The sequence below is a fragment of the Eptesicus fuscus genome, chromosome 7, assembly GCF_027574615.1.
Source record: "Eptesicus fuscus isolate TK198812 chromosome 7, DD_ASM_mEF_20220401, whole genome shotgun sequence".
Classification (NCBI taxonomy): domain Eukaryota; kingdom Metazoa; phylum Chordata; class Mammalia; order Chiroptera; family Vespertilionidae; genus Eptesicus; species Eptesicus fuscus.
In genome coordinates this window covers 45,433,436-45,446,664 of record NC_072479.1, presented here as the reverse complement: position 1 = coordinate 45,446,664, position 13,229 = coordinate 45,433,436, and the positions used below count along the sequence as shown (strand labels likewise).

The following is a 13,229-nucleotide window of genomic DNA, read 5'->3' as shown; positions in this document are numbered from 1 at the left end:
CACATGATCATTCAGCTTTACTTTAATTGCAACTATATATACTAGTATATATGTATGTATTACTTGACAAGTAAAACAAGTTATTTGATTTTGAAGTGAGTAGAGATTTTATTCCAAACTTGGCAAAAAACTTAAACCATTCTCTTCTAAATATGCTTAAGACTTTAAGGGAAAATGATGGATTTGTTGTGCATGTCATAAAAACTGCTTAATGATTTTATTTTTTAAAAAGTAAGACTTTATTATTGCAAACAATCTGGTCACAATTGAAAAGGAAAGTCAACAAATTAATTGCACTCCCCAAATGCTGTCTTTTGCTTTTCTAATATGGGATCTGGGAAGGTTCATCAATGAGATAGAGACAGGGATGAGTGGTAATGTGACAGCAAAGCCAACGTTAAGTCAGACGGATGGGTTTGAATCCCTATTTAGCCTTTATAGCTCTGGGTCTTTGGGAAGGTTATCCAGCTGAGCCTTACTTTCCACTCGTAAATGGGCATAGATGTCACAGGGCCACTTTGAGGATTAAATGGGAAGATACATAATTGCTTAGAGGCATGCTTGGAATAAATCAGATACAAATTCGTCTAATAAAACCAAGGAAGACAACATCAATATCAAAGGGACTTTACTGACAACTGCACATGACAACCAGGATTCTCTGACTTGAGAGGCAGGTGGGCTGCACTCTCTGGCTTCTAATTGGGTGAGGTATCAGAACTTGAAGATGCTTCTTTCAGTCCCAAACTGCATCTTTCTGCCAGGTCATTCACTTTATTTGTTATTATAAATTATTTCATATTATAGCCATAACATCAATGAAAGTAATGCCTGATGCTAATGTGCTATGAATGTCTCACCAAGAACTTCAGAAAATTAGTCTAAAACTGCTCACCACATCCAAATTCAGAGGGACTCATTTCTCAGTCAATTAGGTTTGAAGAGTGAGCCTTAAGCCAAATGTGAAAGGCTCTGATGGTATTGTTCAGAGATGGAGGCCTGTTTCTTACCACTCAGAAGCTTCACAAGGTGAAGAAGACAAAAGAGGAGTTTGTATAAAGATAGTGAGAACCATCAATGAATGCTTGCAGTTCCTTGGTTTCACTAATAGCACTCTGTGTATGTTTGAGAAAGGGTCTCTTGATTTCCTACTTTAGCATAATTGCTGTTGGCACTAAAGTTGGTGGGCAGAGCTTTGATTTAAATATTTCACAGGGCTCTATGGGTAAAATAAATAATGATAATCATAATGAATAACATTTGTTAGGATTATAGTTAAAAATAAATATAAATAAATACATATATAGTTATATAGGGTGTTTTAGGCACTTTACATATAGTCATTCTTTTAATCTTCTCAACTGTGTTACAAAGAAGGTAAAAAGTGCACCATTTTATAGATAAGAAAATTGAAATGGGCTGAGGGAGATTAAAAATGGAGGCAGAGTAAGTGCTGCACGGACATGCTCCCAGGAACAAACTAGTATTATAACTAAAGTACAAAAAAACTTCCTGAATAATCAATGAAAAACTTGCAGTAGAGAACCCTGACACCCAAGGATCAAAGGTGGAGACTGAATAAAGACTGGTAGGAGGGGTGGAGGCATAAAAGGGCTGTCCAGGTGCCCACAGATGGCAACTGAAGTCCCGGAGAGATATCTCAGCTATGGGGGTCGGGGAGGTGCCACTGAGAACTCTGGGATCTAATCCCGAAGTTGGGCTCCCCAGCAGAGAGCACCAAAACTGAGGAGGGTACCAACATAACATCTGGCTGTGAAAAGCAGCAGGGTGCTATCTGCGAGGAAGTAACAGCTGAAAATTCAGGCATCCTCTTAAAGGGCCAAGACAAAAAATTACCTGTGGAGCCACCACCTTGTGCTCTGGCAGAGGGAGGGTGAAGTGGACTGGAGCTGTGAGAGCAGAAGCTAGGACTGGGGAATAAGGGGATAGAGCTCAGAAGGCAGACACCCTCAGTTTCCTGGGCTGAGTCATTCCCTCATGCAGTGGAGCACCTCTTTCCCACATAGACATCTGCCTGGCTTGGGGAGAAGAGAGTAGACACACCCTATTGGAAAATACCTTGTCCTGAGGCCACTTAAGAGATTAAAAATAACAATTAGCCTCCAGGCAGTAGCAACTGCCCCACTCTGTTGAAAAAACTCTCACCACACAAGAGGACGCTTTCCTGCAGGGCAATTCAAGTCAGAACCATATCAGTCTGTAGGCAGAAGTGGTCTCTGGAGGCTTTGAGTCTTTGCCTGATCTAATTAGTCAGAAACAGCCTTTAACACTGTCCTACACTAGAGATTGAGAGGTATAGAGGATCTACCTAATACATAGTCACAAACCCAAACAGAAAGCCAAAATGAGGAGACAAAGAAACAACCCCCAAATGAAAGAACTAGAGAATCCTCCAGAAGAAGAGATAAATGAAGCAGATATAAGAAATTTATCGGAAACAAAGTTCAGATTAATGATGGTAAAGATGCTCAAGAGCATGAAAAAAGATATAGTAACTATGAAAAAAGAACAGTCTGAAATAAAGAATGACATAACACAAATAAAGAACACATTGGAAGGAATACACAGCAGATTAGGGGAAGCTGAGGATTGAATTAGTGAATTAGAAGACAAAGTTGAAAATATCACTCAATCAGAAAACCAAAAAGAAAAAACAATTAAAAAACAGGAGGACAGCTTAAGGGAGCTGTGGGACAACTTGAAACGTAACAATATTAGAATGGCAGGTGTGACAGAAGAGGCAGAAAGGGAGAAAGGCATAGAGAAGGTGTTTGAAGAAATAATGGCAGAAAATTTCCCTAACCTGGTAAAGGAAAAAATCACACAAGTTCAGGAGGCACAGAGAAACCCAAACAAGAAGAACCCAAACAGGCCCACGCACAGACACATCATAATTAAAATGACAAAAATAAAAGACAAAGAGAGAATCTTAAAGGCAGCAAGGGAAAAGCAAACTGTTACCTACAAAGGTGTTCCCATAAGGCTGACACCTGATTTCTCATCAGAAACTCTACAGGCCAGAAGGGAATGGCATGAAGTACTCAAGGTAATGGAAAGCAAGGATATGAGACCAAGATTACTATATCCACAAGGCTATCATTCAAAATAGACGGTCAAATGAAGAGCTTCCCAGACAAAAAGAGGCTAAAGGAGTACATCACTACCAAGCCAGCATTACAAGACATGCTAAAGGGATTGCTGTAATGAGAGAAAGAAACAGAGAGAGAAATCTAGCCACACAGAAATATAATGGCAATAAATAAGTAACTCTCAATAATAACCCTAAATGTAAATGGACTAAATGCTCCAATCAAAAGGTGTAGGGTAGCAGAATGGATACAAAAACATGACCCAACTATATGCTGTCTATAAGAGACCCACCTCAAAACAAAAGACACACACAGGATGAGAGTGAAGGGATGAAAAAAAATTTTCCATGCAAATGGAAAAGAAATAAAAGTTGGAGTAGCAATACTCATATCTGACAAAATAGACTTTAAAATGAAGGCCATCACAAGAGACAACAAAGGTCACTACATAATACAAAAGGGATTGATCCAACAAGAGGATATAACCCTGGTAAACATATATGCACCCAATATAGGGACACTAAATACATAAAAAAAAACTTCTAGAGGACTTTAATGGAGAGATCAACAATAATACAGTCATAATAGGGGAATTTAACACCCCACTGACTTCACTGGATAGATCCTCCAGACAAAAACTTAACAAGGAAACAGAGACTCTAAAGGACACACTGCATCAGATGGATTTAATTGACATTTACAGAACATTTCACCCCAACGCAGCAGAATATACATTCTTCTCAAGTGCACATGGAATATTCACAAAGATAGACCACAGGTTAGGACACAAAACAAGTCTCTACAAGTTCAAGAAGATTGAAATCATATCAAGCATTGACATTAGAAATCAACTACAGTAAAAACACCCCAAAATATTCAAACACATTGAGGCTAAATAGCATGTTATTAAACAATGAATGGGTTACAATGAGATCAAGAAAGAAATAAAAAACTTCCTGGAAACAAATAAAAATGAACACACAACCACCCCAAATCTCTGGGACACAGCAAAAGCAGTCCTGAGAGGGAAGTTCATAGCACTACAGACCTACCTCAAAAAAACAAGAAACATCAGCAATAAACTATATAACCCTACAACTTAAAGAACTAGAAAGAGAACAACAAGAAAAGCACAGAGTAAGTAGAAGGAAGGAAATAATAAAGATTAGAGCAGAAATAAATAACATAGAGACTAAAAATAAAAAATACAATACAAAAAATCAATGAAACCAAGAGCTGGTTCTTTGAAAGGATAAACAAAATTGATAAACCATTAGCCAGACTCATATAGACAAGGAAACTGGGTGCAGAGAGATTAGACAGTCAAGGAGTGGGTCAGTTGGGCTCTGAGTCCTTGCTCTTAATCATTTTCCAAGCCAGTGCTTCTTCAGTCCACACCATAGCCTCTGCACAAACATCTATATTCATCATCTTCTTCAGAGGCTCATTTCCCAGAGAGCACAGTGGTTGGCAGAAGACTGTTTATCATACACTCCTTATTCATTCACTCAACAGATAAGCATTCAATGAGCACCGGGTATGTGCCAGGCTTCAGGAGTTCACCATTTCATAATAATGAAAATGGATTCTGGCTTTTCTTTTCTTTTAGCAAATTCTGCTTTCTCAACAGGAAAATATGAGCATTTTCCACAAGGAGACACAAACTCAGTATGGTGATGATTAGTTGTATAAATGGAGCTGTAACTCTAGAAGGGCTGACAAGCACGTTTGACAAGCTTATGTCTCATTTCTCTATCCAGGGAGCATCACACTGTAGCTTCCATGAATAACGTTAGCTTAGGGCCAGCTAAAAGTCAGGCCATTCTTGTGGGGGGTGGCTTGGGGTAGTTTCCATTATTGGTGTTAAAATCAATTTTAGAAGTAATACTTAGTGCATATGTAGCACCATCACATAGCGTGATTTTAAATGGTTCTTCGTGTGAATAAAATATTTTATAGTTGTTTGTACATGATGATTAGACCTTAAACAAATTGAACATATAAATATTGACTTAAAAAAAGGAATATATCACAGGATTTGTTTTTAAGTGAATACTCTCCTTTATAGTTAAATTACATTTTATGTATATCAATTTTAAGAATAAATCTGTTGTAAAGAAACACAAAAAAGACCTTTTCCCTAATAAAAATTTGAAAGTAAATAAACTGTGTGGCAAAATGTGTAGCAATAGAAACTTCTGAGGAGGTGTCTTCAGTATATGCACTAGCAGTAGCATCTCTAAAGCAGGGAGTGTATTCTCCAAAACTCAGCACTGGGCTTGGGCATGGTGGCCACTCACAATGCATTCATTCAATGAAGATAAAAGGAAGAAAGAATGGAGTGGAAGGCAGGGCCTCTGTGCACAGCCAGCAAGCTATGCACTGCACAACTCCAAGAGGTACCACTTCCACAGCCAATTCTGATGAAATAAATAAATGGAACGGAATAAATAGAATAAATGAGAATGAGAGCATGGAGTTACAGAAGCTATCTTGAGCTCCAAATATTTTTATTTTATTTTATTTTATTGATTGATTACAGAGAGAGAGAGAGAGAGAGAGAGAGAGAGAGAGAGAGAGAGAGAGAGAGAGAGAGAGAGAAATAGATTTGTTGTTCCACTTATTTATGCATTCATTGGTTGATTCTTGCATGTGCCCTGACCAGGGATAGAACCTGCAACCCTGGTGTACTGGGATGACACTCTAACCAAATGAGCCACCTGGCAAGGACCATATTTTTAGAAGAGTAAGTTCTGATGAGCTCTCTTTTAATTTCATTAATCACATCAGTTTCAGAATAATGGTATACCATCATTGCTTCATAATGAGAAAACAGAGGTTAAGTGACCCAATTAAAGGCATATACGACTTTAAGGACCTAGACCAGGTCTGGAGTTTCCAAAATCCCATTTCACCTTTCTATTTACTGTATAGAGGCACACCAGACACTTCAACCCTACTTGGCTTCCAGTAACTCACTCTGAGGTTGGTGGTGGTGGTGGTGGAGGGGGTAGGGGGGTACAGACTCTCTCTTATGCATATTGTATTGTACTGGTATGTGCAATTTATTAGTTATAAATACCATTTCATTTTCACTGTTAAATTTATATGGTCAATGTTGAATTGGACAGCCCCCATTTCATACTGCCCAATTGAGATCTCTTTATTTTTGCCGGAACCACTGACATAAATGCTATGCAGCAGAGTGTAATGAGGTACTTTCATGGAGCCTCATCACTCTTTCCTGAAGGGACCACCCCTCGGTCACAGACATTGCCTCTGTCTCCTTTGGTCTTTATGTATTAATCATTTGCTTCATTTCCTGGGGGGAGGGGACATTTATGGATAAATATAGTTTATGGATATTAAAAGCAGTAAAACCTCAATTTCCATTCTATAAAACTCCATTGGGGCTGAAATTTTCAAAGTTACTTACCAAAGTAGTTATAAATCTAGAGTCTGATAAGAGGAGAGAATGAAATACATTTATATATTTTGTTTTTCAGAGAGGGAGAGAGAGATAGAAACATCAATGATGAAAGTGAATCATTGATCCTCTACCTCCTGAACGCCCCACATTGGGGATGGAGCCCACAACCTAGGCATGTGCCCTGACCAGGAATCAAACCCTGACTTCTTGGTTCATAGGTCAATGCTCAACCACTCAGCCATGTTGTCTGGGCTGTTTTATTTATTTTTTGTGATTTGGTTACTCAGATACCTTGTATCATGGAAGAGTTCAGGAAGTTACTAAAGTAAACAATGTTTTAGTCTTGCAAAATAGATTTTAGATGCACAATGACCAGATGGGAAAATGGTTTTAAAAGTAAATAAATGTAATTTTTGTTAGTTAAATAGATGACTGTGAAAACTAAATCCATAATATATTGAAATGTAGAGAACCTATATGCATTTATATGCTCATCTAGTTATTAATAGAGGGTGGTAAGAGACACATTTATTGAGCACTTATTACTTGCCAGGGACCAAACTAGGTTACTTTATCTATTTAATATAACCCTATATTTTGTAGATATCATTTCCATCTTACAGATGAAGAAACATAAGATTAGAGAGTATTAAAGTAACTTGACCCATTCACACAGCTTGTAAGTGTTGGAGGTGGGATTGGCTCCACATTTTTGTATCGTTACGTAGAAACTTGTCAATGACACTTAAAATGTTTGCCACACCTGTAAACCATTTGACAATACAATTTTCTAATGTAATTTTTAATGACCACATTTTAAAAGAAAACACTTCTACTTACAACTTATGGTTATTCCAAGTTCCACGTTGTGCTTTTTAGGGAGCTTTACATGAAATGTTCCACTACTCGGGATGACAGACTCTGTAATTTCAAAACAAAAAGGAGTGTTTATAGAAGGCCGGCAAGAAGGGAGCACCAATCCATGAAAATGCACCAGGAAACTTGTATCAGAATCCCCTGTAGTTAAAGGTGTATGACTGAAGAAGGTGAGTGCCTGTAAAATCCTGGAACCCTAAGCTCCTGGTGAAGAATACATGTCCTGTCCACAGCCTCCGTGCATAATTCACAGCAGCAGTCAAGGTCACTGTTTCTTCAGTGTCATTCAGGGAACATGGGCATCAGATTTACCTGGGATGCAAGTTAAAAATACAGATGCCCGAACCATCCCAGATCTATAGAAACTGAATGTCTGAAGATGAAGCCTAGAAATCTGCATTTTAAATACGTTCTTCAGGTGACTATTAGGCATAATAAAGTTTAAGAACGTCAGGCCTGGTTATATATTCTTTTCTCCCCTAACCATATTTTCCCAGAGTTTACTATTCAGCAATTCATTTTTTCAACCCTTGTTTGAAGGTACTAGGGGGAAAAGATTTTAGGAAAGATTTCAATTTGATGTGATGGTTGTTGATTTGGGAGGAAAGGTGGGAGGAGAGGGAGGGAAGTGCCTTAATTTGTAAGGTAGAGAAAGAGAGAGGGAGAGCGGTAGAAAGGGAGGGAGGAAAAAGAGAACCATCAATTTTTGTTCCACTTATTTATGCATTTATTAGTTGATTTTCTCTCTCTCTCTCTCTCTCTCTCTCTTTTCTCTCTCTCTCTCTCTCTCTCTCTCTCTCTCTCTCTCCTCTCTCTCTCTCTCTCCCTCTCTCTCTCTCTCATCTCTCTCTCTCTCTCAAATATATATAGATTTCAGAGAGGGAGAGTCGATAAACAGTGAAAAGTACATCTAAAGAGGTAGAAGCAGGAGTGATATTCAAAACTTTTCACAACCAGGATGGCTGTCCATAACCAGTCAGAATGGATGCTGAGCACAGCTGGGAACACAGGGACCCTTTAGTTTCTGGATCCTGTGGCACTCCAGAAGTCCCCAGAGAGGAGCAGGAGAGTGACACTGGAACAGGGTGAAGGTGGGCTCAGATACTGGCCACCTGGTATAGAAGGAAGCTGAAATTATAGTAACAGAGAGAACCAGTGTGCGCTGGTTGAATCTCAACTTTGGATGGAACTAAGTTGATTATACAGGGTCTGACTAATATTTTAGAAAGGAAAGAATTGCTACATGTTCTTAAATATATTCTTAAAATTCCTTTAACAGCCTGGGAGACCTTCATAAGTTTAAAATGGAAATATCCTTTGAATAGATAACATCTATTCACCCTAAATTGCTAATGACTATAATTATTTCTTGAAGGTTTTGGGAAGGGGTGGCAAGAAGGGAGGGAAACATTAGGATAAAGGGAGGACTGTGGGATGATTGAGCTAAACAGCTTTTACTGCTTGCTTGTGCTCAAGGCCAGCCCTGCCCTCCCTCAACCTACCCACAAAGAATTAATAACAGTAGCTGTGATGTGAGAACTATTGGGTCCCCAGGCCTCTGGCCCAATTTGTTAATCACATATTTAACATTTTGAGTCCCTACAAAGCAGGGTGAATGTTGGGATGGTCTCATGGAAACAGAGTTAAAATATTCCCTTCCTTGTCCTGCTTTAACTTGCTCTTTCTGGCCTTCTGTACTTTCCCCGCGAGGAATTTAGGCAGTAAACTTTTTACAAGACCTGAATCCGATCTTCCAACTCAGAAGATTCTCCATTGACTATTAAACTGCTGAACAAATAAAACTTTGGATTTGCTGGGCTCCCCACCTATAATGTCACCTATAAAAGACTCATAAGACCCCTAGGATTTCACCTGTAAAAAAGGGTTCCAGTTTTTACTCTCAGGGGAGTGAGGGAATCTGTTACCTTCTCCAACTTTCTCACCTGAGGATATGTTTGGTGATTTTATTATATATATATAATCACTGTATAATAAAGAGCTAATATGCTAATTAGACCAGACAGCAGAACGACTTTCCAGAACGACCAGTGGGCAGGGCAGCTAGGCCGCGAGGGCCTATGCTTGCACTAATTTCATGCATTGGGCCTCTAGCATGTATATGTATGTATGAGAGAGAGAGAGAGAGAGAGAGAGAATATCAGTTGCTTCCTATACTCACTCCAACCCAGAATCGAACCTGCAACATTTTGGTATGCATGTGATGATGCTTCAACCACCTGAACCACCCAGCCAGGGCCTTCCTCCCACTCTTCTTAATCCTGTGAGGTGTGGTCCAGTGAGGCTCACAGACTGAGATGCTCCCTTTGGCTTCGCTCTTATCCTCCCCTAACACTCTCATGTGTCAGGAAGGACTCTTATTTATTTATTTACTTAGAATTGGTACCCTCCTCATTTCCCAAAAGGACTTGGGCTAGATACTTTGTTTATACCCTCCATAAGATTTTTAAAAGGCTGGCTAATTTTGATATAATGGGGCAAAGAGAAATGCGGCAAGTTAGAAATACATAGGTGAGCTCTGCTTTCTTACTTCAGGTTCTGCAAGTGTCAGGAATATTTCATATCAAAATATTTTTCAGTTTCATGCCTTCCCTCCATCTCTTTCCTGAGTCTTCTCCACCCCTTGTTCCAGCAATGGAAGGCTAATGGACACCTCCTTCCCACCCCTAAGGCCACAGTTTAAGAATTTGCAATGAGCATGCAGACTGGGGGCAGAGAGGGCATTGGGAAATGGCCATTTCCCCAGTAGCCAGTGTGCCAGGAGAAGGGAGAAAGAAAGAAGTGCAGTTGAGAGGAGAGCATGAGGCCCTAGAGCAGTGGTTCTCAACCTTTCTAATGCCGCGACCCTTTAATACAGTTCCTCATGTTGTGGGGACGCCCAACCATAAAATTATTTTCATTGCTACTTCATAACTGTAATTTTGCTACTGTTATGAATCATAATGTAAATATCTGTGTTTTCCGATGGTCTTAGGCTCTACAGCAGTGGTTCTCAACCTGTGGGTCGCCTAAGACCATCGGAAAACACAGATATTTACATTACGATTCATAACAGTAGCAAAATCACAGTTATGAAGTAGCAACAAAAATAATTTTATGGTTGGGGGTCACCACAACATGAGGAACTGTATTAAAGGGTCGCGGCATTAGAAAGGTTGAGAACCACTGCCCTAGAGAGAACCTGCACTCAGCTTGGTGGTCTTTGCTGTCTGGTTCTAGCTCTTCCTGGGGCTGCCTCCGTAAGGGTCGTGAAACACCCGTGTGCTTCCAGTAAAGGCCCCTCAACCAGCTTGAGTGCATCTCTGTTGCTTCCAATGGAAAGATCTCTGATGAACACATTAATCAAGTAGAGGAAATGGGGTGGGGCTAAACGGAAAGGGCCCACACAAGTTTTCACAGTGTAGCAGAAAGAAATTGTTTGATTATTCAGATAAAGCATGCAAGTGCCCTAAGTAAATGTACAAGAAGCTATAGAGGAACAAACAGCTTTCTATTTATGGAGCTCATTTCATGTATGTTTTAGTGTTATTTATTTTAAGAAAAGTGTTCTCTGTGAAAGGGGAGGGAAGCCTATTGTATACTTGTATATGTATATATGTATCCATGTAAGTATAGAACATCTTGCCCATGATACTATGCCTATACAAGTGAAGTGTAAGGGCTGGGAAACACTGATCTAGAATAGTTACCATAGCAACACTGCTTTTATACATTTTTCACGCCAGGAACCTTGACCAAGATTAACATTGTTAATGACACTGGAGGGGGTATTATCACTTCCTGGGAAACAGTAATGGATCATTTTTGACTACATAAGATTTGAAATATTCATAATGATGAACAAATAGCAACAAATAAATCTCTTTGATCAAGCTGTGTCTTCATTTTAATCTTTAAATGCCAACATGATTTATTTTATATTTGGTCATTTTTTTCCCCCTCTACAATTACTTGGTGGTTAAAGCAAAGGCACATTTAATTTGGGGTTTCTTAAAGAAACACTAGTAAAGAGAAAAAAGATCCAATATTTGGAGACACAATCGGTTTAGAATAAGTAAAAAGACTTTATTTTCTTAGACTCCCATGTGATTATTTTGTGCTTCCCTGGTTTTGCTTTATTGTTGTTAATACTATAATTAAAAACACATTTGGGTAAACAAAGACTTCCTTCTTTCCAACTGGTCTGCTTCTTCTGCCTGAAGCATTCACTGTTGGCACAGGAAGATAACCACCACATCATAATCCATCAATCTGGACACCCTTGTGAGATTTGAAAAACATGAAGGATTCTAAGGGGGATGAATGTAAATGTTCACCTCCCAGCAACTGCGAGGAAAGCACCGGGGGTGCCAGTCGTGCGGGCAAACAGCCTTTGATAGGATTTTCTCTGGGATGTCTTTTCAGAGTTAAAGTAGAAACTGCAAGTAGTCACGATACTGTAGATTGGTATTTGAAAAAAGGCAAAATGTAAATTGTGCATATGTTATGAGTACAGTTTTATAAAATCATATATGGTAAAATAATGTAAAAAATTCCATTAATGTACTACAATGTTGTTTGTACAGTAGCACTCACTTAGAGATAGATTTAAACAGCAGTGCATTCACAGTCAAGCTTCTTAACCACTCCATGTCACTTACAATGGCTATAAAATAGACATGGCTCATCCCTAAGACCCAGCAGCTTGGGATTTAATATCTGGGTACAATTTATTTCTGAGGAAGAGTTTTGGAAATGGATGGCTCACATCCAGACGATTAGGAACAAATCCAGAAAAACAGGGCAATCTCGAAAGAGCTTGTGTCCAGACATTTCCTACCAATATTCCAGGTTCTCCAATGGCAGTTGGGAGTTGAAAAGAATGATGAAGTTTAGAATAGCTAATAGGGAAATCAGTGAGAAAACCACCCACACTTATGTAAAAGGGTTTTTCAAGCCGGGCAGTGGGCCAAGCAGAGTCCAGAAGCTGTAAGTAACCTGCATCATGGTCAAGTCCACGCGCACGGGTGTGCCCGCCTGTGTGTGTGTGTGTGTGTGTGTATGTGTGTGTGTGTGTGTGTGTGTGTGTTGTCAGGAAACCTCAGCCGCTGAGGAATAAGAGCAGAGGTGGTAGATGATTAGATTGAGCCAGAGGCTGAGATTTCCGGAGAAGTTTCAACAGAAGGAGAACTTTAGTCACAGAGGTGAATAATTACGATAATAGCACCAAAATGACCATGGTAATATTTATGAAATGCTTACTCATGTCACCTTCCTCAGCACTGTGTGCGCATCAGCAAGAGGAGTGAGTGGCTGAAGTGGAGGGGAGTGGAAGCAAATATTCAACCAGAGGACTGGGAATTGGGAATGCAGTGTGATGGGAGGACCATCCACACAATGAAATTTCTCAAGTGGAGGGCAGGACTTGGAGTGAGGAGCGGGTAGGAGCTAGCTTCTCGCCATGTGGAGCACAACCCCGTCAGAGAATCTCTGCAGTTGGGCTTTCCTTGGCTTGGGCAGCTCTGCCCCAACATGTTCCAATGGCTTGCTCACTTCATTCAGGCATTTGCTCAAACATCACTGGCTCAGAGAAGCCTTCCCTAACCGTCTATCACTCGCTGTGTGCCAGCTTTATGGTTCTTAGCCTTTCTGAAGCTCCGTCCAATGCTGTACATTTATTTGTTTATTGTCTTGTCTTCTCCAGTAGAAAAATGTATCACATCAGGGACCTTATGCTTTTTGTTCATGAATGTACCCCAAAATAGTCCCTGGAATACAGGAGGCTCTCAGCCAGGAGATGAATAATGGTCAGTGAC

General features: G+C 39.7%; 1 protein-coding gene across 1 annotated transcript in view; it reads right to left on the bottom strand.

Moving 5' to 3' along the window:
• GRIP1 (glutamate receptor interacting protein 1) overlaps window positions 1–13,229 on the bottom strand; it is a 233,869-nt gene that overhangs the window by 58,760 nt on the left and 161,880 nt on the right. The window contains exon 14 of the mRNA XM_028156465.2: window positions 7,381–7,461. Coding sequence (XP_028012266.2) covers window positions 7,381–7,461 — 81 coding nt within the window. The remainder of the gene's footprint in view (window positions 1–7,380; window positions 7,462–13,229) is intronic.